The sequence below is a fragment of the Fusarium flagelliforme genome, assembly GCF_020744385.1.
Source record: "Fusarium flagelliforme strain FIESC 12 MPI-CAGE-AA-0113 chromosome Unknown B0J16scaffold_3, whole genome shotgun sequence".
Taxonomy (NCBI): Eukaryota; Fungi; Ascomycota; class Sordariomycetes; order Hypocreales; family Nectriaceae; genus Fusarium; species Fusarium flagelliforme.
Genome location: NW_025763505.1, coordinates 1,788,821 through 1,812,842, shown reverse-complemented (window position 1 = coordinate 1,812,842; position 24,022 = coordinate 1,788,821). Strand labels below are relative to the sequence as shown.

General features: G+C 48.7%; 10 protein-coding genes across 10 annotated transcripts; 6 read left to right on the top strand and 4 right to left on the bottom strand.

The window, feature by feature from the left end:
- Positions 1-653: 653 nt before the first annotated feature.
- On the top strand, positions 654-2,769 carry B0J16DRAFT_318243 (uncharacterized protein; the record flags this gene model as incomplete). Its single annotated transcript, XM_046125435.1, has 3 exons — positions 654-1,486; positions 1,542-1,907; positions 2,016-2,769. The coding sequence occupies 3 exons, from the start codon at positions 654-656 to the stop codon at positions 2,767-2,769; spliced, it is 1,953 nt and encodes a 650-aa protein (XP_045984497.1).
- Positions 2,770-4,349: 1,580 nt separating this feature from the next.
- On the top strand, positions 4,350-5,858 carry B0J16DRAFT_370520 (uncharacterized protein). The gene is made up of 2 exons (XM_046130366.1): positions 4,350-4,821; positions 4,871-5,858. Exons 1-2 carry the CDS (start codon positions 4,796-4,798, stop codon positions 5,664-5,666), a joined length of 822 nt encoding a protein of 273 aa, XP_045984496.1. The 5' UTR covers positions 4,350-4,795; the 3' UTR covers positions 5,667-5,858.
- Positions 5,859-6,049: 191 nt separating this feature from the next.
- On the top strand, positions 6,050-9,827 carry B0J16DRAFT_97136 (uncharacterized protein). The gene is made up of 7 exons (XM_046134771.1): positions 6,050-7,056; positions 7,115-7,254; positions 7,302-7,390; positions 7,439-8,302; positions 8,356-8,665; positions 8,717-8,846; positions 8,894-9,827. The coding sequence occupies exons 1-7, from the start codon at positions 6,314-6,316 to the stop codon at positions 9,672-9,674; spliced, it is 3,057 nt and encodes a 1,018-aa protein (XP_045984495.1). The 5' UTR covers positions 6,050-6,313; the 3' UTR covers positions 9,675-9,827.
- Positions 9,828-9,850: 23 nt separating this feature from the next.
- B0J16DRAFT_97132 (uncharacterized protein) lies at positions 9,851-11,086 on the bottom strand. The gene is made up of 2 exons (XM_046134770.1): positions 10,534-11,086; positions 9,851-10,477 (listed from the first exon to the last, which is right to left on the bottom strand). The coding sequence occupies exons 1-2, from the start codon at positions 10,995-10,997 to the stop codon at positions 10,027-10,029; spliced, it is 915 nt and encodes a 304-aa protein (XP_045984494.1). The 5' UTR covers positions 10,998-11,086; the 3' UTR covers positions 9,851-10,026.
- Positions 11,087-12,048: 962 nt separating this feature from the next.
- B0J16DRAFT_370518 (kinetochore component CENP-S-domain-containing protein) lies at positions 12,049-12,805 on the top strand. Its single transcript, XM_046130365.1, has 3 exons — positions 12,049-12,286; positions 12,335-12,458; positions 12,517-12,805. Exons 1-3 carry the CDS (start codon positions 12,254-12,256, stop codon positions 12,699-12,701), a joined length of 342 nt encoding a protein of 113 aa, XP_045984493.1. The 5' UTR covers positions 12,049-12,253; the 3' UTR covers positions 12,702-12,805.
- Positions 12,806-13,960, bottom strand: B0J16DRAFT_337510 (tryptophan synthase beta subunit-like PLP-dependent enzyme). Its single transcript, XM_046127358.1, has 2 exons — positions 13,843-13,960; positions 12,806-13,791 (listed from the first exon to the last, which is right to left on the bottom strand). Exons 1-2 carry the CDS (start codon positions 13,926-13,928, stop codon positions 12,852-12,854), a joined length of 1,026 nt encoding a protein of 341 aa, XP_045984492.1. The 5' UTR covers positions 13,929-13,960; the 3' UTR covers positions 12,806-12,851.
- A 946-nt stretch (positions 13,961-14,906) lies between these two features.
- On the top strand, positions 14,907-16,575 carry B0J16DRAFT_396713 (uncharacterized protein). Its single transcript, XM_046132284.1, has one exon. The coding sequence runs from the start codon at positions 14,997-14,999 to the stop codon at positions 16,434-16,436; it is 1,440 nt and encodes a 479-aa protein (XP_045984491.1). The 5' UTR covers positions 14,907-14,996; the 3' UTR covers positions 16,437-16,575.
- A 1-nt stretch (position 16,576) lies between these two features.
- Positions 16,577-18,606, bottom strand: B0J16DRAFT_284422 (DNA polymerase alpha/epsilon subunit B-domain-containing protein). The gene is made up of 4 exons (XM_046124020.1): positions 18,312-18,606; positions 17,941-18,250; positions 16,950-17,883; positions 16,577-16,897 (listed from the first exon to the last, which is right to left on the bottom strand). Exons 1-4 carry the CDS (start codon positions 18,356-18,358, stop codon positions 16,677-16,679), a joined length of 1,512 nt encoding a protein of 503 aa, XP_045984490.1. The 5' UTR covers positions 18,359-18,606; the 3' UTR covers positions 16,577-16,676.
- A 350-nt stretch (positions 18,607-18,956) lies between these two features.
- On the top strand, positions 18,957-20,188 carry B0J16DRAFT_97069 (P-loop containing nucleoside triphosphate hydrolase protein). The gene has a single exon (XM_046134768.1). The coding sequence runs from the start codon at positions 19,115-19,117 to the stop codon at positions 19,973-19,975; it is 861 nt and encodes a 286-aa protein (XP_045984489.1). The 5' UTR covers positions 18,957-19,114; the 3' UTR covers positions 19,976-20,188.
- B0J16DRAFT_97073 (Mis6-domain-containing protein) lies at positions 20,121-23,139 on the bottom strand. The gene is made up of 8 exons (XM_046134769.1): positions 22,834-23,139; positions 22,404-22,779; positions 22,285-22,356; positions 22,114-22,237; positions 21,895-22,065; positions 21,581-21,844; positions 21,414-21,531; positions 20,121-21,365 (listed from the first exon to the last, which is right to left on the bottom strand). Exons 1-8 carry the CDS (start codon positions 22,904-22,906, stop codon positions 20,401-20,403), a joined length of 2,163 nt encoding a protein of 720 aa, XP_045984488.1. The 5' UTR covers positions 22,907-23,139; the 3' UTR covers positions 20,121-20,400.
- Between the last annotated feature and the right edge of the window lie 883 nt (positions 23,140-24,022).

Here is a 24,022-nt window from a genome sequence, read left to right as displayed (position 1 = left end):
GAAGTCCAGGCACCCCCATTACCATCAAAGTATTTGCATAAAATCAGCCTCCAATATCACAACAGGCTGTATTTGTTTCTCAGATCCGCCCCTCCACTCCCATCCTCCTTCCAAGAACGGCCGCATGCGCTGAAGTGGTCTCCTAGTCCACTGGCATTCATGACCCGTCCTTCTTGAGCGAGAGCTCCTGATCAGAACCCTCTCCGGAGTTGACACCAGGTCCTGTCAACAGCACTGACCCAAGTCCCTGTGCCTGGACCTCGAAACATCCCCCCGTCAAAGTCGGTCTCCACCCTGGAGACAGTGCCGGGTGTTGTACTAAACACTCCCCTCCATCATCTGCCGTTCCTCTGGCCGCCATCCATTTCCATATACAAGTACACACTTGCACCTTCAACCTCGAATATCACTCCCCCGGGTCTTGGATACTGTATCGTGTTTTTCTTTCGCTTTTCATCTCAACTTGCGCCAAACACATTCTGTGTGTTTCTTTATCTCGACACTCGCTACTTGACTTGTTCTGTTTCGAGGTTTATGTTCTCAGGACCACGTTACTAGTGACGGGTCATACCAGGCAGTTCGGTCTGGCTGAGAAGGTGACTGTTTGAATAGGTTATGCTCTCATGACAACCGCAGCGGCATACCCGGCCACTATGGCAGACTTAAGAGGACACCCAGGACATTCGAGTATGTGGTCAAGTTATGGGGGCTCAGTACACATACCTGGGCGCGTGGCGGATCCCATGCCGTCGACTTCATCACCTCTACCCGGAAGAACTGGCAGTAACCATAACGAGATGGAGCAACACTCTTACCCCTACAGTCGATATCCCCAGGACGATCAAGAAGCATACGACAGACCTACACACCCAGAAATCGTCCCTCACCATGGCTACCCTACCCTCAAGAGATCATTTTCTGAAGCAGAGCCGCCTGCCTACCAGGAGATTGTCCAGGACCTTCGCGACGACAGCTCTAAGATGACGGCCAGCCACGAGCACAAGTTGTTGGCCTTTAAGAGAACGCAGGACAAGCACACGATTGTCGACCAACAAGGTCGCATGCAGCAACTTGAACTATCAGCTCAGCTGCATGGGATGTTCTTCCTTTCTGAGATGCCCGCAAACACATCAGATGGTTCACTCAGGCAGCCTGAACTAACCTGTTACCGAAGGAATCTATTCCAGATCAGCGGTACTCTTGTCACTCCACGTGGTCAACTTTCCGTGATTACAGAATCAGGAGAGACCGTTGCAGTCAGCAACATGGAAGTTACCATCTCTGCCATTGAGTCGGTCGATGGCAACCCTGTGCGATTGATTGTTATCCCGTGGAAGACCCCTCCACCGAACTCTCCGGAGACAAACCAGAGCCCAGACCAGGAACCACAATCGTTACCCCTGATTCCTTTCCAAGACGACGGAACTGAATCAGATGGCGAGTATGCTGTGTATCCAATTGGCTGGCGTCGACTGCAATTTAGAATGTATGGATATTGGTCAAGTTGGTTTTTTTTTTGGAACCTACTAATACAATTACAGTGCAACCGCCAACAACGGCCGCCGAAAGGAGCTTCAGCAACACTTTGTGCTGCATCTGAAGGTGGTAGGAACACTGGCCAACGGTAACAAGACCGTTCTTACAGAATCAACAACGGCCCCTATTGTTGTGCGAGGTCGAAGCCCCCGCAACTTCCAGGCCCGGAAGGAAATCCCCCTGCTCGGATCAAGTGCTGGTTCCCGTGGACAAGCCCTTGTGGAGACAGGGTTGGGTGTTGTGGCCGGACCTTTGAGCGCAAAACATCAAGAAACAAAGCCAAGAGGCGTCGATGCCCAGCTTCCACGGACTGCTTTTACTTTTAATGCGCCTAAAATCCCTGGTACCCAGTTGGGCCCAATACGATCCAAGTGAGTTCGCCGAAAGATTCGATAGAGGGAGGGCGAAGCTTCATCCCGGCATTGCCCAGGCCTAAATCGATGCGACTTACAGGTGAACCTTGCTGACTGACATGATAGCTCGTATCCAACTTGGGGGACCCCTCCTACTCAGGTGCCAATAGGCCATGTTCCAACATCTGGCGCAGAGAACTACCCATCAGCAACGATGGGTCCTTTGGCAGGCACTGCCAGTTTCCCGGCTGAATCACAAGGAATGCCTATTCAATCATCAATGGAACCTCCTGTACCCCTTTCCATGGTAACCAATGATTCGGAGCACCCACCAGTTCGGTCACAATACACCTACATGCAGACGACGACTGCCCCTCCGCAACTTTCGATACAGACAACTCCGCTTGGCGGCCATGAGCAGGCAATGAACATCCCTCGTTACGTCGATAACCCGAGACCGTTGAAAAGCCCCCGACACATGAGCCATCCTTCGATAAGGAGTGCTGGTTCAGTAGCGAATAACGAAGCTTCTCCGGAATACCGATACACACCTTATGCTCCTGTTCACCCAAGTCCTAGCGAGGTTGCGCAGCCAAGCTACAGTTCAGAAACATCTGGCCCACCTTCGGTGCCTGCCAGGGAGTACTATGCGCCCCCGCATACCTGGACATCGGCAGCTGGAGAGCACAACACAAATCTGGCATATGCCAGCAACGAAACGCGACCATACCCCTTTCCTCAGGACGAGTATAAGAATACAACGGCTGGAACGTCCCCAACAAAGGCAGAGTCGAGCCAACCGCAGCCTGCATCAGTCTATAACGGGGCTCAGCGAGGGTCCTTTGATGCCATGCATCAATATTCCTGGAATGGCAATTAGACTTCTGCGTCTCTTCTTCGAACCTTGTACTCGACGATATATGAAAAGTTGACATCATAGGATATTAGCCCTACGATCAGCATGAAGACCACTGACTGGTGGAACGCTTGGTTCGTTCGTCAGTGAGCTTGTAAAATACCCACAGGAGTTTTTCTTTCTTTCTATTTTATGACGGATGGTGTTGGCAATCTGAACTGGGCGGCTTGCACTGATTTTGAAACATTGGATACCTGAGATGGAAGTAGACGGAGCGATGAGGAGGAGAACGAGGATGAAGACGTATTAATCGAGGGTCGAAAAGGCCGGACCGAGATGGTGGAAAAGAGTTGATACACGAAACCGGATGACGGACGATTAGAGGTTAATGACGCTGCGGACGACGAGAATGGAACGAGTCGACGTCTCATCAAGCAGAGCGGCTAGTTCTGCCATGATTCCAGACGGACGCTGTTGCATGGCTGGGGCTAAACGGTGGTTTAGGCGAAACAAGGGCGTATCTCATTCCCTGATTTTCTTTGTACTTCTTTCGTTCTGGGTATATATCTGTTGGTTATACCCCTTCGCCTTATGGCGGAGATGTTTTGTCAAGCGGCTTATCGAGGAGAAGATTGCCGCTGAGATCGATTTCCCTTATGTATTGATGAAGTAATCCGCAGAGAATTGAACTGCAATGAAACAGCATCCGCTCATCGTGACTTATATGGTTTGATTCGACTTGTTTGTTTCAAAATGATGTTGTATGTAGCTGTTTGCTGATGGAGTTGTGAGAGTAAAAGATGGAGTAGAGTAGAGCCAGTTCCAACCTACCGCAGTAGGCATATATATGTGTGTGTATATATAAATATAGTATACGGCTTGCTTGTCTTGGTATTGATAATTAGGCCACGTTGGGAAATTCGTGTGCAGGCTGAAATTGCGATGAGACCAATAGTCCCTCTTGACGTCGCGCCAGGTTCTAGCGAAACTCTCCTATGCTGGAACAGAAGTCTTGCACGACGATCTCGGGGGCATTGAGGCTGTTTATACTTGACAGCAAAGTAGAAAGTGACTGAGGTAACAGTTTTGTCGCACCATTGGCCAGAGGTGACGTTTCTGCCATACATTCTTCGAGGCTCGGGCCATTTGATGCCATGTTCCCTCATGCTCGTGCCAAATGCCAAGTTGATGATCTGACAGCCTGGTCATTGTTATGGCTCTAAGCAGGGCTATCGTGGGAGATGGCGTCGTTGATAGACATTAGAGGGGCGGGACATGATGTTCTGCAAGGGCTGGAAAGAGCTTGATTGGTTGGCAGTTTTAGCTGAAGGTAATGCTCATTAATTAATGCCGAGGGAAGGATCACAAATGCCTAGGTAACTTAGTAGTTGGGTGAAGAGGTATGCCGAAGTCCGAAGATGCCGAAGGGTTTCTATGGGCAATTGTTAACTACTAATTGCCATTCGATCTACAGAGTCAGGCAGTCCAAACAATAACCAGGATACAGAAGCCTATTGACAAAATGACTTCGATATGCTTAGGTACTAAAGCGCAGGGTAGACTATCCTAATCTTTATGACACCCTTAACTTGGTCTCTGTTTTTCTTTGACCCACCTGAGAGTATGTCAGTGACAGCTCAAAGCCAAATCCTATATATGCACATGCACTGCACGGCTTCTACAGGTATGGTACTATCGTCTTGGCTGGCACTAGCCTGACGTAGACCCAAGTGTGGCAGTTTTGGTGGCTTAGCTACACAGAGCGATAAGATAAGAAAAACCGTGGCCGAAATTTAGGTTGTATCGCGAGTCTTCAGACTTCACAACTTGTAGCAGCGTGGCATTTGATTCAATCAGCAGCTCTATCAATATTATTCTTTCTTCATCACATCTCTCTTTAATACTAACATAGTCTTATTCGCAAGAACGTTTCCTATTCCTACGCCTGTCGTCATTACCAATGACCCGCTCATAATATAAGCCCACCTCCGGACATTTCCAAACATCTCAATATCTCAATATCTCATCTGATCTGATCGGGAAAACCACCATGTTTGAAGTTCCCGAGGCAAAGAGGTAACAATACAGCCTTGTAATAAGAGATAAGTACTAACCCGGCCACTAGAGTCCGCAGAGAGGACCTGAATGTGTCAGATGATGGCGAGAATGAGAGTGATGATGGGCTTCAAGACGCTGAGCTGCGTGCAAAGTTGCATGCACAAATGGCGAGATCATTGGGCTTGGACATTGACATGGGACTGACTTCAGATGCCCCCATGAAGGAGTCTCAATCAGCAAGCAGAAAAGAGACGGATGACAAGGATACAATGGACGTGGACGCCAATGAGTCAGCGGAGGAGGACGACCATGAAGAGGAGTTTGCCTTTCGACTTTTCAGCAAAGCACCAGCGACACAAAAAGTCGTATTGGAAGAAGACACAGGGCCGACAGGCACCGGCGTGTTTGTCAGTGGTCGGCCTCTATCCTACTACGTCGTGACAAATGTACCAGCACAACGAAAACAAGAATACGCTATAGCCTCTATCAGCGGCGACGAAGTACTTGCAAGATCAGGCGACAGGGCTTGGGGGCTCGAGCTTCCCTGGAAGGTCACGAAACTCACCATTAGTCGAAAAGCCAACCCTGATGAGAAAGCAGGAGGAGAAGAGACTAGAGGGAAACGAAGACCTGGGAAAAAGCAACGAATATCACTAAGGAAACGGGCCAAGGTGAAGGAAGAGAAGAAGGCAGCTGATGCGAAGAAAATGGCAGAAAAGGAAGAACATATTAAGGACAAGAAAAAGAGGATGAACAGATTGAAGAAGCTCAGGAAGAGGGCCAAGGCGAGAGAACAGAAGCAAACAACCAATGGAGAGGATGGGCAGAGCGACGAATCGGACGGAGATTCAGGTTCTGAGTAGCATAATCTACTAGTGACACTCGAATCTAACAATGTCACTGTATTATTTTCAAGTTCCAATTTCTATGAGAAAAAGAAAGAAGAAGAAGAAAAAAAAAAAGAAAAAAAGACTTGCGGGGTATCAATTCAATTCATCTCGCATTGATTGGAGATTCTACGCATTCAACTTGTTAGTAAGGAGGCTTGAGACAATTTGAACTAACAAAAGGCAACTGTGACGACCAGAGTGAATGGGAGGGGAGGGGAGGGACCCTTGTTTATTCTTTTGGACCGTACCTGCCTACTACTAGGTACTAGACTAGTGTCCACCAATGGACTTTGGCGGGCGCGACCCCATGGAAATCTCCAAGGCTGAGCTGTACCTTCCACCTCTAAGCAAGGTACCTTACCTTCCATCCATGCTATAACCACGACCTACCTACCTAGGCCACGTCTACAGTCCCTCCACGTCCAAAACAAATCCATCATTTCTGTTATTCTCAGAGCTACAGTAGAAATAGATACTCGCAATTTTCTGGTAATCAGTATACCATCAAAAGCAGCAATTCTTTCCCATGACGATGACTTAAGCGCCGAAACAAAAAAACCGATATCGACTTTGGCGGGGCATTGTTTAGATCAACCTCACGACCGCATCAGAAAGACACCATGAGCAACGCTTGGCCTTCCGGGGCCGCTCAAGATGGTCCCCAACCCGATACACCGATAGAAGACGTCGCCGATACTGGTGAGATCGCGGATCTGCCTGGTGAGGCTGAACAACCCGATCTGCCACCTGTTCCTGCGCCGCCAACAACATCACGGCCTCCTCTTCAGCGCAACAACTTGCAAGGCATTCCTCCAGCCGCGCCTATGGCACCCCCTCCCTCGAACGACCAACCGCCTGCGACCGACTCCCTCTCTCTGCAACAGTTGCGCCATATCGTGGCCGAGTTTAATCGTGCTGAGCCTGTTGCCTACGATTTTGAGTACACCGACATAGGTCCCCACGCCGAAGAGATAGACGAATGGTTCACTTATCAGGTGTCCCAGTGGGTGCGCCTCAGTGCTGCGCAGGGAGCGTTTAAGTGGCACTGGCAGCATGAGGCGAGATCGCAGGACACATGGGATGATGCAGACAACGACACGCGGACACGATTTGTTCAAACGGCTATTGCGGGTGTGCAGTCCAACGATGCTGCATTGAGGTCAGCATCGATTGGAAAATTAGTCTATCTTGTGTTAGGACGCTGGAACGACACGGCTATGTCGAATGCGACGCCTGGGGATAGCCGATCTGTCGCCAGTATTTCGCAGTTGCAAGCTATCAAGGCCGGGGTTGAATGCCTCACATCCTTGGACGGCTTACCTGTCATTTGGGAAGCTCTGCGGCATAGTTTCGAAGTACAATGGTAAGTGAGCGGGTTATCTTGTCACCATATACAATTTGAAGCTTACAATCAATCATAGGTCAGGGGAACCTCTGGGGCAGCATACTAGCGCCCAAGAAGCCCAAGATGAGTTGTTGAACCTCATGACTATTATGTACATCGCGATACAAGAGACCTTGAATGACCCAGAAGACATGGCTTCTACGTACGGAAAGCTTTGTGAGTTTCCTCTCGAATTTGTTTTTGATCATGGCTGATACAAACAGTGGAACTTAACCCCTCGTTGGTTGATTATATGTTCACAGCAACCTCGAAACTACGTTGGGATGAGCAAAACGCCATGCCTCAGACCCAGGTAAGTTATGAACTTCGATCTGGGAGGACCATGCTCACGCTGTGTTAGATACTTTTACTGTTCTGGAAATCGATCTTATTGGTTTTTGGCGGCACCGAGGAGCTCGAAGCCATCAAAAAAGCAACCAACGAAATGGGTAATCAGGCAGCTGATAAAAAGACCATCACGGCCTCACCCTTAGACTACCATGTCTTCCGTCAAGAAATCACCTCAAAGTATCCAGCATATGTGCCTCCGCGCCCAGCTATTCCTCTCGAAGCAGATAACACCTCTCTGCTGCCCCCTCTCTCAAGCCAAGTATCGAGAAATAACGGAGCTAATGGTATCATTCCCGCACCACCCCAAATCCACAACGGGGGGACGTCAATTCTTGACCAGCCGGTACATATTGCAACTCCTGCCCCGTCACCACCCCCATCACCAGCGGTGGGCGGCAAAGGAGGTAAGAAACAAAATTACCAGACGAATCAAAACTTCCCTTTCATGTATCCGCCTCTAGATGCCTCGAGTAACTATGCTGGTGGTAAGGGGCCTGCAGGCAATGCCCTCGTTGGCCGAAAATGGGAGGGAAGCGACATTCCCGCTTCTATTCTTGAGGCTGGAGAGCTATTTTCTAAACGAGTCAGGATGACTCGGGCAACCCGTCAACTTTGGGAAGAACGCGAGCGCTTTCTCAAGTTCGAGCGCGGCTATAATAGTGACCTAGATGACGACGACGAAATCGAGGGTCTGGATCTCAACCAACTTACTCTAGAAGAGCAGGAGATACTCAAAGAGATTAAGGCAGAGACCAAGGCCGAGGAAAAGGCCAAAAACCCAGTGGCCCCTAAACCAGAGATAGACTTCGGTCCTCGGCCAGAACTTTTGTCTGAACGAGACAAACAGCGACTTATTGCTGTGGAAAAGTTTTATGTGAGTATCAGGTATGCGAGAGACCTAAGCCGATGTATACTGACACATCACAGCGCGATGCCTTACCTCATCTTCAATCGCTTGTAATAGTACTGCTGCGACCTATTCTTCTTAATGTGACAGCAATCGTCTCACAGCAGCCTCAACAAGTACCTCAAGCGATGGGCAGAGGAAATAACCCTGGGATGAACGGCGGCCCTGCAGCTAATAGGCAACAACAGGAAATGCCAGGGCAAAATCCCCCCAAGCCCCCAACACCAGAATTAACACTGGAAGAAGTTGACGCCGCAAGGACGCGGGAAATCACTTCTAAAGCCATGACGGGAATTTTGATCCTGTTATTGAAATGGCTGCGAGTTTCCCGTAAGTTTGATGCATAACTGCTGGACTATGCATGTGACTAATATCAATCAGATGTGCTCAAATTCGAGTACATGACACAACTTCTACTAGACTCTAACTACGTCCCTCTCGTTCTCAAACTCTTTGCTCATCAAGATGTTCAGCAAGTGGTTGACAGCAAAATGGACCGTGTCGAGAACAGGTAAGTGGAGCACTTCCAACCTACGAAGACTGGCTAATAGTTATCAGCTTCTTCCACTTCTGCAACCTGTTGTCGCAATCCAGAGATAAGACAAACTCAGATGCGGCACGAGATGACGAAGATGATGAAGAGATAGAGGAGAGCGACGATGAGGCAGCGCCCCCACCAATTAAGTTGCGGCGATCGCTGCCAACACAGCATGACGACGATGCAGATTCCAACAGTGATGGCCAGGCATCTTCTACGAGGCCTGAAGTTGATGAGCTCGGCTATCCTCTGAACTCACAACCGACAGAGCCCATTACAGACTTCTCGCGGCGTAACTTTTTCTCTCTTATCAACTACCTTAGAGTGATGCAAAAGATTTGCAAAAACAAAGCACACCGAAACTTGTTACTTGTCCAGTACAAGTCGTCGACTATTCTTCGAAAGTCTCTCAAAGTGCCCCAGCCGGAGCTACGCCTCTACACACTCAAGTTGTTCAAAAACCAAGTTCCATATTGCGGCCGTAAGTGGCGCCAGAGCAACATGCGTGTCATCACGGCGATTTACCTACACTGTCGACCAGAGCTAAAGGACGAATGGCTTGCGGGCAGCGACGTGGACGCCGAGGTGGATGCCGCGCTTCCTTTGGAGCAAGCATTGCGGAGTCTTACCCACTGGCTCAATGTTCGACGGTACCCGGACAAGATAGCTCCAGATATTCGAGCGGCCATGCGCGATGACCAAGACTTTTTCTCTCGGGAGCTAGAGAAGCTGGAATTAAATTGGACAGATGGAGGGGGCGATGACGGAATTAGCGAATTGGAGCCCGGAGAAGCCTGGTGATTGTTGTACAAATGAAGGGGTTCTCATGGGACAACTCTTGGTTGAGAGAAGTTGACACCATCCGTTAGGTGTTTGTATATGAATTCAGCAAAGAAGAATACCAGAATCAGCGAATTTGCTTCCAGTCTGCCCTACAGATAATAGCCTTTCGATAGACACCAGCATGCGAACAAAGAGTGTACATATAATTATTCATTAATAGGCTCGTTAGGCCGTGTCGTCTATCGTAATGTGGAAATATGAATGTTCGTAAGTAAACAGTTACCTCTGGAACAGCATCCATCCAGGTATCATTCTGGGTTCTTTTTAGGTTCGTTTTTTTGGTAGTTTCCCTCTCCAGGGTTTGCATAAATTAAGCCGGGTCGTAGACGCCGTCCTCATAGCGGTAGTTTGGGTTCTCAGTCTGGCGAGCAGGTGGGTGAGTGACACCATACTCAGGCTCGGGATAGTGAATCTGGCCGTAGCCATCCTGACGTCCGTGGTTGGCGTCCTGATGGCTGAAACCGTTGTTGTCATACTTGTTGTAGGCGTTGGTGTTATCGGGGAAGTTGTTGACAGCAGTGCGGTCAGTAGCATGACTCTGGCGGTAGGTGTCGAGCTGATCAGGGTGAGTATGTTCGGGCAGATCATGACCTTCTCCGGCGGCAGCAGTCTTGCGGCGACGGAAAAGGCGACTCAAGAAACCACCCTTGGCACCGTAGCCAGAGGTGTAGTCGTTGTCGGGACCGGGACCGAAGCGCTTCTCCTTGCGGTGGTGACGGGCAAGGGCAACCTCTGTAAGAATGGACAAGATGAAGAAGATACTGGGTTATTGTTAGTCTTGGTAACGATTTTGCTAACTTCATTGTTAAAAACTTACATGGCAACGATGGCGACAGCTAGACAAGCAGACTGTAGCTTGCAAGCGGTACGGTAGCTCGGCAGGGCAGTGAAGCCATCACTTCCCTCGGCAGTATTAGCTGCCTTTCCTCGTCCAAAAGGAGTATCAAGATATCCAGTGCAGCTGCTGGCACCGCCCTTGTTGGCGACAGCAACGTAGATGAAAGCGCCGATAAAGGCGATATCCAGAATAATAGCCAGGAAAGATGAGAAAGTACGACCGGCGAGGCAGCACAGGAGGAGCAGAGCGGCGGCAGTATAGAGAACGGCAACTCCAGAAATACCTTCGACAGCACGGATAGTATTGCTGATGTTGAGGTTGTGGTTATGAAGTGTTGCTAGGAAGTACGAGTAGATGGCGAGGATGAGAGCTGCGCAGGCGAATTGGACACCGCGGATGAACCATTGAAGGAACTTGAGGGCAGTGCCCGACTTGGCACCCATGATTACTTAGGAGATGAGTGTTTTGTTTTGAGGAATACGAATATTGATATTGATATAGTAGATGGAGAGGAGAGGAGAGGTAAGATAAGTTTGAGAGAGGGGAAGGTAAAGTAAGCTGATTTCAGATGAGATGAGATTAGAGGAAGGAAGCAGGTGGTTTAAGTGGTTTAAGTGGTTTTTCAACTCCACCGACAAAGAGAGGAAGAGAAGCTTGAGATTGCGCAAGGCACATTACGTAGCAAAAAAATAGATTCAAGGATGGTCATGTCCCATTGAAAACGTCGAATTCTGATTGAATGGAGATGGCCGAGCTTGGGCTGATCATCTTGTAAGTGGCGATGCTAAACAGAACCGAGCTTTAATGATGACGACGTGTGGTGTGTGGTGTGTGGCTAGAGAGATGATGATTGGCTGAGGACGGGAGCACAGCCTTATAGTTGGTCTTGGTCAATGGCGCAGTGTGGCTTGAATGGGTCTCTGAGTGGAGGATCATGAAGAGAGAGAGAGAGCATGGCTGAGTTGTCAGTTGATCTTTATTCAAGAATAGAAGAGAATAGATAAGGTACTCGACCAAATCGCTTTATTTACGTGTTGACCTAAGAACCTAGTCTATCTCAGCAGATTGAAACTACTGTACAGTACAGTCTGGTGGAGTGATAGTGAAAGTGAAACCATCCGCTGATCATCAGGGTCTCAGTTCTCTCTCTACTCTCTACGGCAATGATGTCAACCCCAGCACCTTGAAACTCGGATCCGATCGCCCTAGAAAACTTGAACGCCAATGACGATTATTTGGTCGACGAACCGTTTTCAATTGTCTCTAATTACGAACTTAAATAAAACCAAGGATTCGACAAGGAGAGATGGACAGGGGTTTGAATCAACTGCCGAAACTTAAGAAGCAATACCGTTAACGGCCTCGGTTTGTGAGGCAATCAATGCAAGTCATTTTAGTGCATGGATGGATGGATACCTTGGAGTGTTGTAAAAATAAGGCTGTTTGTCTAGGTATGTTAGTGAAACAGCGAGCTGTGATGAAGCCTTGAATCATGCAATTTATTATACCCATTTGAACTATCCAAGCTGCAGAAAGGTATTACTTTCTGATATCTATTTGTTAATATGAATTGTTTGCTGGTGAGGCTATCTGTCTCATACCCCGCCATGCATGCTATCTCATTCACTATTGCCCCGCGACGCGTCTAAGCACGTTCAACACCTACACATTAAGAGTCACCACCTCTAATTCAACAAAAATGGTTGACACAACCGGTGACCAAGACCGAGAGGTAATCCATGATGACTCAATTATTGAGCTTCAGCTAACATCAAAACAGCGTCTCAAAGCTGCCTTGTGGTATGCCGTCGGTCAAATCGTCGATGAAGAGTCCCTCAGTCGCAACCGCAACGCCACACCGCAATTCATCGGCGCACTCACAGAACTCGTCTGGACACAAATTGGTAGGTCACCGTTATTCTTAGCTGAGAAAGTAAGAGAGTGCTGGCTAACTACGACCAGAGAATGTGGCCACGGATCTGGAGAGCTTCAGCAACCACGCAGGACGCTCAACCGTGACCACAGACGACGTGTTACTTCTGGCTAGAAAGAACCCCGATTTACATCAAATCATGAAGGAATTCGTCGATCAGGCCAAGGCGGAGAAAGGAGCCGCCAAGGGTAGAGGAAATGCAAACAAACGTTAGATGAATTGAAATACCTTGGTAGGCATCAATGGAGTCTGGCGCAACAGGAACAATGAATTAGCAAGTTGCACTCGCAAGACGAATATACAGCAATCAAATTTAGTCATCAGTATTCTACATTCGCGTGTTATCTATATATTTCTATCTATCTCAGACCTTGATGGATGATTGCCCTGAGTACTTCTCCCGATATTCAGATAACATATTCAACGTGACACCAGAACCACCACAAACCACAAATACCACATTCTTCTTGCTCCATTCTTCATCAGACAAACCCTCACCAAGAACCTTTCTTAAGTCTCCTCGGTAAGCAATTGCCAAAGCCGCGCCGCACGCTACCTCAACCAGCTGGCGTGCATCGTCAGCGAAGCGCACAGCACTTATAGCAGCATCGGCATCAGACACTACGAGACTCTTCATCGTCCCTGTTGGATGCTGACTCCACTTCCATGTCTGTTCAGAAACTCTCGTAGCGCCGAGAGATGTCGCGATCGATGTCATCTCGGGCAACGTTACGTGTTCGCCTGCGACGACACTTGCGTTGAGACTATCGGCCCCCTCCGTCTCAATGGCTAGAACGGCTGGCTTATCGCCTAGCCAGGGACGACTCTCAACGCCTTGCATCAAACCGTTGACCAAACCGCCTCCGCCAACGCTGCAAACGATACCATCAACACGTCCCTCGACCTGGTCCCGGATCTCATCCACCATAGTCGCTGCTCCGTCCCAGACCCGAGGATGATCAAACGGCGGGACATAAACAGCCGTGGGGTCCTTCGCCACCAGCTCTGAACGCATATACTTATCGCACTCGGCCCAGTTCTTGCCTTTCTGATGCACTTCTACTCCCAGATCAAGAAGTTTGCCCTTCATAAGCGGGCTGATGATGGTCGGAATAACAATTGTAGCCTTTTGGCCTAGCGAGATGGCAGAAGTTGCGCACGCCAAGCCAGCGTTGCCACCGGAGGAGCAGTAGAAGTGAACAGGGCCCGTGGCCGCTGCGGCAGCTTGTGTCATAAGGTTCCCGATTCCACGAGACTTGAATGATCCTGAAGGCTGGAGATTTTCATATTTGAGAAAGACATTACTAGAAGACTGTTAACCGGCCTGCTCAAACGAGGGAGGTTGTGTAGCGTACCATCCTGTAAGACGAGATAATTGAGGACTCGGAAGACACGGTGTCTTGATCCATGGTAATTTGGCGTCAGAGTCTAGAGATCCCATGATGAGTATTCTTATATGAGGAAGGGTCGATATTTTTGAAAGAACTGGAGGTTGTATCTGTCAACTCTGGGAACGTATATATTGCCGCTCTTAACTCCGAAGATCGGCCAAATTGCGCCCTACTGCGATTGTAGAAGGTTCTTTAATTCAGGAGCTAGAAGCCAAATATACAATAGTTAGCTCAGATGGATAAGATGCTGAGTTACAGTATGGTCTTTTATATGTATGTCGAGTATGAACCCTGGTAATATTTTCAATTAGGTAGGTTTGAGTGGCATTTCCAATTAAAGTTACCCTATGCTGATGTTTGGGGTAAACAGAGTTGAACGTTGGACCCTTAAAAGAGCCCCCATGTATCTCCATATATTGAATAGGTACATTTACACGAACTGTATCCACTTGACAACCGAAAGGCGCAAAAGTGACTACATCTCATACTTCGAAAGAACCAGAAGTTATTTATACTGACTACAAGATCTGAGTCAGATTGAACAGTTGTAAGCGAACTTCAACACTGGATGACAACACTCCCAATGTGTAGTTAATTGACCGTCTGTTGATAAGAACCAGAGGAAAAGAATGATCTCCTTCTATAGTTCGATCATCTCAACTGGTTCGACCATGGTAGACATGCTGTATCTCCATTTCCACGATATGTCAACGAACCTGTATACTAACAACTCCATTCTCCCATCTAAATGTTACAAAGACCAAGACAAAAGTTGGAGAGCCGAGGGAAGATTTCCGAATCCCAAGGAATTTATGAATCTTAGGAAAGTCTCAGGCAAGACTTGCAGCAGACTCGGTCGAGATTTGAAGTTAGGAGAAGACTTGAGATGCCGAGACAAAATATGTCATGTCCCTCCTCATCGCAAAACGTTACAGTGAATCACAGTCACATCTCCTCTCGAATATAAATAGGGTCCTTCTCTACACATCCTCCTCATCTCAAAACGTTACAGTGAATCACAGTCGCATCTCCTCTCGAATATAAATAGGATCCTTTCCACCCACTCCTCCTCTTCACATCTCTTCCCTCTTCACATCCTTTCCCTCTACACCATCACGATGGCAGATGAAGAACCTCCACAGAAGCGTTGCAAGTTGCAAATCGAAGCGCCCTTCCCAAAAGACTTCAAAGAGTACGGTATCCCAACAAATCAATTCGTCTGGGGGCCTCACGAAGAGAGCCGTCCAGAACCTTCATTTGACGATGACGAGACAGCCAGTCCTCCTTCTATCCCTGGCCCTTATCTCACGACTCCAAGAAGAAAGCCCAAATCTTCTCTCGCATTTCGCGGTCGCATCAATAAGAAGCCTTATCAAGCACCCGCAGCTCGACCTCGTCCCCTAGCTGGACGTCGAAGCCAACCCAAGCCCTCGCGCAGAAACAAGACGAAGCCTCCCGAGAAACGCGGTCTGCTTGATCTTCCCGCTGAGATTCGAGAGGAGATTTATCGCGGCCTCCTTGTATCCCACAAGCCCATTCCTGTATACGACGGTTGGAAGAGGGTCTACCAGCGGGAGAAACCTGGCCTGGATATCAGCATTCTTATGGTCTGCAAGAAGGTTTTCAACGAAGCCATCGGTGTGCTCTACGGCGAAAACACCTTTCTCTACCGCCTTCGCGACAAGCCTACTCAATCCCACGTCATGAACAATGTTCACGAGCTAGCCAGAAGCAACGCCTACGTCCCAGAGCTCGGCCCCAGAGAGACCTACACCACCGTGTTTGGTGACGAAGACATCCGCGCAAGAGCAGTCCATGAAGCTGGGACTATCGACTTCAAGAAGTACGCCTATCTCTTCCGCTACATCACCTTGCAGGCCGACCACAACCGATACGAATCCTACACCATGCAATTCATGGCCGATGCTATCAAGATGTTTGCCCAGGAACCTGGTAAGACCAACATCCACACACTGACAATCATCGTGAGCCCGCAGTACAAACACGGCAACTTCACTTTTGTCGACTGGTTCGATTCAAAATCAGAAATCGTCATGGCGCTCAAGGCCGTATGCTGCGAGATCATTCGTATCAAGATCTGGAACAAACGTCTTAACGATAATATCGGCGCCCCCTTTTCTTTGATATTACTGCGCGCCCATCAGCTACGATTCGTGAAACAGCTCAGGTACCAGAAGATTCAAGATGAGAAATTCCAGGATAAAGGAGTCAAGGGCAAGAAAAGACCACGCAGGCCCGACATCTGGAAGGGGGATGAGAAAATGAGAAGGCTTCGATACAAGCGACTTGGCGAGATCTACAAAAAGTTGAACGCACTTCGAGCTTTTGTACACAAAGCCTGCAAAAAACATCTCCAGCCACATGTCATGCGAATGGGCGATCGCGGGTGTGCATCAGAAGACGAAGACGAAGACGACGGAGAAAACTGGGATGTTATTTTCCACGACGTGCAGGCGGAGGACAACTCGGCGGCAGAGGACGCAGACGATGAATCCAGCGCGCAAAGCGAAGACAATGACTCCGAATACGAGGAGTAAATTGGGGGGTTGAGACAAATCTGGGCTGAAAAATGCATTTCATTTGGAACAGGCGTTCACGGGAGCGAGAAACATGGATGGGATGATGATGATTAGGGGCGTTCATCAAAGGTTTGGACGAATGCAGGATCGCTGGATTTGCTCAGCACATAGCTCAGGACTCGGTATGCTTAATCAACTATTGCTTTCGGGGTATTTTCGTCGCCTATTTTATCTTGTAACTCGACTACGTGATGGTTCTTATGTTGTAGATATCTTGATCCTCTCCACCTCGAGTGTCTCAGTGTCGACTAACACCAACTCTTTCGTTTGCGAGAAAGATGGGACGGTGATGAGTCTCACTGACTGGCCCTCAGGCCCATGAATAACCTTGGTTGAGAATTGCGGTTGGTTGCCGACGAAATAGAGATGAGGGCAGGTCTGCATAACGAATGGATCGTCATCTTGGAATGGATAGCTCCCTAGACAGTGGGTTAGGTAAAGATGTTAGTGGTTGCGTAGGTGTGCACTTACATAGTGTATCAGGTGCGGTCGGTGCGCAGCACCGCCATCGGCACATAGCCTCCATCATACCAAGACGGTCATCGCTGCCCACGTACTTGAACACATCATCGACGTTTTGACCACCGGTACCCAGGATGCGCCATCCTTCAAGCTCAGCTTCCCAAGGGTTTGTAACGGTATCAAACCAGGCTGGTTGGTCGTCTGAGGCGGCTGGGTCGCGAGTGTACGCTCGTGCGGCAGGGAACATTGCCGGATGCACAGGCTGCTGCGGGTAACTAGCGTTCGCAGGATCCTGGGCACCCGGAAGCATTGTAACGGGGATAGAGGGGAGGAGCTCAGCGACAAACGAATCAAAGAGCTGAGAAGGAAGAGGATTATAGGCACTGGCGTCGTAACCATACTTCTTCTGGCCCTTCTTTTCTGGGAGCGCTTCATCTGCAGCGGCAGGTTTGCGGTCTGTTGTTGAGATCGAATTTCCAGCGATGATAAGACGGCTGATGTGAGAGACGTCGATCTGACTTGATGAGTCCAGGGCTTCACCGAGCAGATACTCAAGAAGGAGATCAAGCTCAAGAGCGTAGGAAGCGTCAGTGCCCGAGAAAGACAAGCCAGACACAATGGCAATCTTCTTGTTGCCCTTCTTCTTTTCCGAGGCGTCTGTCATCTCTTCGTCTTCATTCTCTGTCTTGCCCTTGTCCGCAGCAGGCTTTGAGAGGCTCCAACGTTCTGGTTGAGGAGGCAGGTCAGGAAATTTGATATCGATGACCTCGAGTTCTCCGTTGGCATTTTCGGTGCCCATAACTCCGATAATGCACCCTGTCACAAGGTTCACTGTCTTGAGCAGGTCACCAACCAGTCTGATACGGCCCGACTCGTCCTCCAGCATAACCTGATCATCTTCGGAGAAGTATTTGGGTGTCGAGATGGGAGCAGAGATCCAACGCTATGCATTCGAGTTAGCGCTTCATGAACTAGGAGTAGATGAGGGGAGATGTCATACGTCCTTGGACACGTCCTCCAGAATATTCGGCTTCAGGGGCATCTCCATATATACGGTGCCTGTCACCCAGCATAGCTCTCCCTGACGGACATCGAGCACCCGTTCAACCCTTTGGGCCTCCTCATCACCAATAGTCGTGCCATTCCATGCCGAGGCGGCTACTTGATCGACAGCTGGCTTGATCTTGGTAAGACGCAGGAAGTACATGTCTCCATACTGTTGCTTGTAGGAACGTTGCTTGTCGAGGGCGAAGGATTGCAGGGATTTATAGGTGGAAGCACTCCGGGAAGGAACTTCTTGGGCAGCATCACTGTAGTTTTCTTGGTTAGAGTTGTCGTCGTAATGAATAATGAACAATCGGTAAAGCTTACGATGGCTTCTGCAAGAGACTGCCCTCGACCTCTTCCAGGGTTACCATATTGGAGAGTGCTGAGATATAGGAACAGGATGGAAGATACGAGCTTCAGGACTGAAACAAGCTGATTTATTCAAGCCTCATTGACTAACCATAAATGTATTGGCGATGCGTCTCGATATTGTGTAATTGGCTTGATCGGTCGTTTAAGGTGAAGCTGTCGTCTACTCTAGTGCAGGAAAACGCGTGGAGAAGCTCTGGTCCGCGGTTAGACGCGTTCTGGCGTAAAGTGGCTAGGCAACGGATAAGGGACCGATAGCGGTTCCTGTTAGAGAATGACGTGCTGGATTTTGGGCAGTGAGCCCACTAAAGTGAATACCCTCAAGTATTCAATTTAGAGGGGTCATCCAGCTTCCATCATGATATTGGAGGACAACCAAGCCAGTCCCAGCTTCAAATAGAACTACATATTCGATACCTTGAAAGCAATACAAGGGTGTCACGAGAAATACAATGCCATAACTAAAGTGCATACTCGGTAAAATATAGAATCATTGGAAAGGCTGGACCCCACTGGAATCTCATGTTTATCGGACCCCGCCATGTACCGGCACTCTACTGCAGCAGGTACTATAGTCTGTAGAGGGGGAGGGAAATCTCTGACGCATCATCTCATCCAATTATATAACTTCATACTTCTGATAAATCAGACTAAAGAAAGATTCTTCTCGCCAACTTCTCTTTGATTCTTCATACTTGACTGGTCTCTCGTCTGTTCTGTCACAAAACATCTCAACGTCATTACTTCCTGCGCTCATCATGGCTCCTCCCAAGGCTCCTCGTGTTGAGGTCAACAACCTCTCATACACGTTCCCCGACTACTCAACTGGCATCAACAACATCACCCTTGACCTTCCTCCGCGATCCCGTACTCTTCTCATTGGTGCCAACGGTGCTGGTAAGACGACTCTGCTTCGTCTCCTCGCTGGCAAGCGTCTTGCACCTAGCGATACCATCTCTATCTGTGGAGTTGATCCTTTCAAGGAGGGTCTTGAGGGCGTCACTTATCTCGGTCTCGAATGGGTTCTCAACCCTATTGTCCGAACTGACATTGGCGTCAATGAGTTGCTCCGATCGGTTGGTGGCGATGCCTACCCTGATCGTCGAGATGAGCTTGTGGCCATGCTCGATGTCGACACCAACTGGCGCATGCACGCTGTCTCCGATGGTGAGCGCCGCCGTGTCCAGCTTGCCATGGGACTCGTGCGACCCTGGACTGTTCTGCTTCTCGACGAAATCACCGTCGACCTCGACGTTCTAAGCCGTGCCGAGTTCCTTGCCTGGCTCAAGCATGAGACAGAAATTCGAGAGTGCACCATTGTTTACGCTACCCATATCTTGGATAACCTTGCTGGCTGGCCTACTCACCTTGCTCATATGCACCTTGGTACTGTCAAGGAGTGGGATGAGGCTGACAAGATGCTTGCCACTATCGACGGAACTGTTGGTCACTCTGGCAACAGTCGTCTTGGAGAGCTCGTACTGAGCTGGCTTCGAGATGACTTGAAGGAACGAGGACCACGAAGCGGTGCTAACCGCGGCCCCGAAGGCAAGACTTATGGCTTCGGAGGAATCCAGATTGGTGGCTATGGCGACGAGTCTAAGCAGCGTCAATCATAAGTACTGCCTACACGTCTTTATTCTGAGGAACCTCTATCGATACATTCTTAACAATGTCCTCGGGTTTTATTTTATTCTTTAATTGGAGTTTGGCAAGATGGGCGGCACTCAACTGCATTGTTTACTTTTTGGCGTGGTCGGCAGGAAAAGACAGAGAGAAGTGATATTTGTCACTCACGCATGGCGTTCGATTCGATGGGAAACAGTCCTCAACCCTGTATTCTACGGCGTTTGATCTTCTTCAACAGTTTATGCATGACAATGAGCGCGGAATCGGTTCTTGAATGTGCTTCTTATAGCATTATTGATACCCTGCATTTCAACCGAGGGTGATTAGACTTTGGTCACTTCAACCAGACAAGTCTTATGAATTTAGTTAGATACAACAAATGACGGTATATCAACCTCAGTCTCATGTCTCATTATTACGTCGCGGTTGGTCTCGTGCTTCCCTCGCCATCTATCAATTTTCTCAAAATCGTCATTGTGTTCTTCAGGAGGTCTGTGATACCAGCGAGCTCCTTCGCGCTAAGTTCCTCCAATACCTTGATGCGATAGTCCTGCCACGAAATACGGATCCCGCCAGAACTTGCGAGCTGTCCAAGACTGCTTTGTGTCGGTGGTCCCTCGTGTCTGACACGCAGGGGCGCGTCGCTGTTGATCTCAGCATTCTCGAGATTCTGAATACACCGAGTGCTCTGTAAGCACAGGAGCGGCGAGTATGATAATGAGAAAAGTGACGTGAGAGTTTGGGATGTATCCACAACATTCACGTATGAAGAGAGTTTCGGGACAAGGCTTCTTGGGACCAAGCAACCTTGTGCGTTTGGATCGCTGTCGGTGAAGGCCTTGCCTCTCCAAAAGCAGTTACACATGTCCATAAGATACCCGTTGAAAAGGCTCACAAAAACCCTGTTGTATGATGCCGAGTCAATACGGTTGCTTCCGTCGCGCTTTGGTTTCGTTAACATGGCCATTTCGAAACCTTTCTTATACGAGGCGAGGATGGCACAAATACGCGATACAATGGCGACAGAACTGCTAAAAAAGAGTATGTAGATGAGATGCGACGGGGGTAGCTCAATTCGAATGTAATGCTTCAAGGTTTCGTGGCTGACGAGTCGAGAGTTTTGCTCATAAAAGTCAAGGATGGCAGAGCGTGCTGAGACCGAGGTGGATGTTTGGGCGATGCTAAGAGCCAGAGGGTTGACGTGTCGGATCAAGTTTGTAATGGCATCACTAGCATGATCCGGTATAGTGTCACTGGATTCAAGAACGACCATCCAGTGATGGAGGAGATTCTTGTATAAGCTGAGGACGGCCAGTTGGGATTCAGAGGTATTGTCCAATGTGGCGTCCTCGAGAGGTTTGAGAATGTGTTGGTATAGTTCTGGCGGGGGTTAGTCATATAAGCGGAATGAGAGCAATCAAGACAGACTTTGGAAATCAAGTAGTGGGGAATAGGAAAGGATAGTGAACAACGAGTCGCGGTGTTGAGAGCCGTCCCAGAGTGGAAGAAACTCAGCAAAGAAGTCGAGCAGGAGGGAAGGTAAGGTCTGCAGGCCGTTAGTGTGAGGTTAAAGGAAACTATAGAAACGAGCAGACCTTGGTCGAGATGACATAGTCTCGGAGAATATCTAATATCTCAAAGAAAGTGGCTTCATCTGCATCGCCGTCTTTTACATCCTGAAGAGCTGAGCTGAGCCAATTCAATATTCTTTGGTCAGACTCCATGCTTGGTCGTAGAACCAAGAGCTTTTGTAGCAATGGATCTGCTAAGGCAGCAACTAGCTGATTGGGCAGTTCTAGCTTGTCGAGATTCTTGACGAAGTCAGCTGCATTTTCGATTTCCTCGAGTGTGATGGCGTCCTGACAGTGTCAGTAAAGATTCGTCCCCAATGGCTCTGGTATTTACAAACCTCCGTTACATGAGACGTGTGTACAAGCGGGATGGTCTTGTTCCGGGCGCCACGACCAATAGGACGATGAACACGGAAACCATCCCTTGGTCTAGATACGCCTTCTTGTGACTTGTAGAAGTGTGCCTCTTGAATCTCGTCTAACCTATCTCGCCATTGCGGATCGGGATGCTGGTAACATGTTAGTAAAAAGATCTTCGATGACTATTCGATACACACCTTGAAGGATGACGCTTTACCACGAACAACCTCTCCCACAATAACCTCTGGGTAATAGTCTTTAAAGACTCTTAGAAGACCAATTAAAGAAGGATCGTTTCCGGTTTGTCTCGAGAGGTTAAGCCTGTATTATGTGAGTTAGTAGTAAGAGTAATGAGGGCTGATACTTACAAAGCCTGAATTCGAAAAGGTCGAACGTGCTTGCGCCGTGTGATAAGAGCAAGAAGATGACTCAAATTGGGACTGAGATGCATTAGCAGAAAACCTATCATGGGGAAGATTGGGTTTACCGGGTGGCGGCAGTATCAAGGAGATTGAACAGAACAGGGTACGCTTGAGAGAGCACCTGTGGTGACTCTAAAGTGTGGTGTACTGTAATAAGCCACTTGATGAGAGCCGCCTGCAGTGTCAGAGACGGCTTAAGCGTTCCGTGACCAAGACAAGAGACGACGCGAAGCACAGAATCCCTAGAGACAGCTTCAGCGGGGTAGAGATTTCTGATGATAGCAGCCTGGCTTGCTTGGTCCAGATGATTCGGTGCTGTAACAAGCTTGATGAGACTGTCGAGAGTCTCGGGTAAGAGACCCCATTCATAAGAAAGAGAGGTAAGGTTGGCGATGGTGGGTTTAATACTGGACGCGCGTGTTTTGGCTGGTATTTTGGACGCTGTATATGTCGTGAGTATGGGACATGTATTTTGTCATGACAAACCAAACTCACATTCAACAACATCACCCACGAGGAGACGAAGCTCTTCCTGGCCCGCCGAGGCGGGGTCAATGTCTGTTTCCATGCGTTGCTTGTGCGAAAGTGGCTATCTTGTTTTGATGCTTGATGTTTAAGCGTCACTTAGTGAGAGCAAGGATGTATAGTACAGGCTCCGGAGCCGAGCGGCAGCTATCGGGGTTTAGGTTGTGGTAATTGTTGCTGTGAATGAGTGGGACGCGTCGGCCCAAAAGAGGCGCGTTTTCGGTTTTCGGGGGAAGGTGGACCCTGTAGATCGGGGTGGGGCCTACATACAGCTTCCGTCTGTTACTGTCTGCGCTGTGCCTACTATCCCAGCTTTACATTACAGACTATCTTCTAAAGCATACGATAATGATAATTATAGTAGTTGTGGAAACTTGAATGTAAGACTCCGAGTAGAGTTGGTGAGTATTGCAATAACCAATCGGTTTTTCTCGGCTCGCCGTAATTTGTTGGCAGGTAACTTGGTCGAGATACAGGTGCCCTCAGTACCTACCCGGCTACAGTACCTACCTAGGTATCTACTGTTTCTAGATTAGTACGTTGTGCTTCATTGTACACTGGCAATGCCGTGAGACGTTGGACAAACGAAAGCTGCCGGAGCTTAATCTAACCTAGAGCCATTTTTGTTAGTTACCTAGTCTGCTGTATATACTAAAGTTACAACCTTAGGTCTAAAGGTGGTGCCACTGCTTTTAGTTCAACTATCTTGATGGTTATTCATTGGTAGGTACTGTTTGCGATGCTCTATGCGACTAGACCAATAAGGATGCCCAGGCTGCCCTCTGACGATCATTTGGCCGCGGCATCAGCACCTACTCTACTAGGTAGGTACTAGTGATGTAAATACCTGATTTGAGTTCCCCTTTGCATCGCTTGGGGGCTTGTTGACGCTATAAACTGGTAATCGCGGGCCGTTCCTGCCGTAAAGCTTACTGTACGGGCAGTTTCCAATGCTCCTACCAACAAAGATAGTACACACGAAGCACTTAAGGGAAGGTACGAGTTATGAATCGTTCCGTAGTGCCTTCCGTCCAAATCCTCGGGCACGACTGTTGGAAAGGAGTTTAAGGATATTCTCTTCCCTTTCTCTTAACATGACAGTCGCCTCATCCTCCTCATGTCTCATCTTTCTTTCGACGTTGGAGCCACGGCTACTACG

What these genes read in the sequence shown, in the direction of transcription:
- B0J16DRAFT_337510 (XM_046127358.1), bottom strand. Translation starts at nt 13,928, where the DNA reads ATGGGATCTCTAGACTCTGACGCCAAATTACCATGGATCAAGACACCG. An exon ending in TTATCTCGTCTTACAGGATG is followed by an intron (nt 13,792 to 13,842) that starts GTACGCTACACA and finishes ACAGTCTTCTAG; the next exon opens with TAATGTCTTTCTCAAATATG.
- B0J16DRAFT_97132 (XM_046134770.1), bottom strand. Translation starts at nt 10,997, where the DNA reads ATGGGTGCCAAGTCGGGCACTGCCCTCAAGTTCCTTCAATGGTTCATC. An exon ending in GCTGTCGCCATCGTTGCCAT is followed by an intron (nt 10,478 to 10,533) that starts GTAAGTTTTTAA and finishes ACAATAACCCAG; the next exon opens with TATCTTCTTCATCTTGTCCA.
- B0J16DRAFT_370520 (XM_046130366.1), top strand. Translation starts at nt 4,796, where the DNA reads ATGTTTGAAGTTCCCGAGGCAAAGAG. An exon ending in GAAGTTCCCGAGGCAAAGAG is followed by an intron (nt 4,822 to 4,870) that starts GTAACAATACAG and finishes CCCGGCCACTAG; the next exon opens with AGTCCGCAGAGAGGACCTGA.
- B0J16DRAFT_97069 (XM_046134768.1), top strand. Translation starts at nt 19,115, where the DNA reads ATGGCTCCTCCCAAGGCTCCTCGTGTTGAGGTCAACAACCTCTCATAC.
- B0J16DRAFT_97073 (XM_046134769.1), bottom strand. Translation starts at nt 22,906, where the DNA reads ATGGAAACAGACATTGACCCCGCCTCGGCGGGCCAGGAAGAGCTTCGT. An exon ending in CGTGGGTGATGTTGTTGAAT is followed by an intron (nt 22,780 to 22,833) that starts GTGAGTTTGGTT and finishes CGACATATACAG; the next exon opens with CGTCCAAAATACCAGCCAAA. An exon ending in GTAAAGCGTCATCCTTCAAG is followed by an intron (nt 22,066 to 22,113) that starts GTGTGTATCGAA and finishes ACATGTTACCAG; the next exon opens with CATCCCGATCCGCAATGGCG.
- B0J16DRAFT_97136 (XM_046134771.1), top strand. Translation starts at nt 6,314, where the DNA reads ATGAGCAACGCTTGGCCTTCCGGGGCCGCTCAAGATGGTCCCCAACCC. An exon ending in TTCTACGTACGGAAAGCTTT is followed by an intron (nt 7,255 to 7,301) that starts GTGAGTTTCCTC and finishes TGATACAAACAG; the next exon opens with TGGAACTTAACCCCTCGTTG. An exon ending in TTGCTGTGGAAAAGTTTTAT is followed by an intron (nt 8,303 to 8,355) that starts GTGAGTATCAGG and finishes GACACATCACAG; the next exon opens with CGCGATGCCTTACCTCATCT.
- B0J16DRAFT_370518 (XM_046130365.1), top strand. Translation starts at nt 12,254, where the DNA reads ATGGTTGACACAACCGGTGACCAAGACCGAGAG. An exon ending in CCGGTGACCAAGACCGAGAG is followed by an intron (nt 12,287 to 12,334) that starts GTAATCCATGAT and finishes ACATCAAAACAG; the next exon opens with CGTCTCAAAGCTGCCTTGTG. An exon ending in ACTCGTCTGGACACAAATTG is followed by an intron (nt 12,459 to 12,516) that starts GTAGGTCACCGT and finishes AACTACGACCAG; the next exon opens with AGAATGTGGCCACGGATCTG.
- B0J16DRAFT_396713 (XM_046132284.1), top strand. Translation starts at nt 14,997, where the DNA reads ATGGCAGATGAAGAACCTCCACAGAAGCGTTGCAAGTTGCAAATCGAA.
- B0J16DRAFT_284422 (XM_046124020.1), bottom strand. Translation starts at nt 18,358, where the DNA reads ATGGTAACCCTGGAAGAGGTCGAGGGCAGTCTCTTGCAGAAGCCATC. An exon ending in AGTCTCTTGCAGAAGCCATC is followed by an intron (nt 18,251 to 18,311) that starts GTAAGCTTTACC and finishes AGAAAACTACAG; the next exon opens with TGATGCTGCCCAAGAAGTTC. An exon ending in GACCGCACCTGATACACTAT is followed by an intron (nt 16,898 to 16,949) that starts GTAAGTGCACAC and finishes CCCACTGTCTAG; the next exon opens with GGAGCTATCCATTCCAAGAT.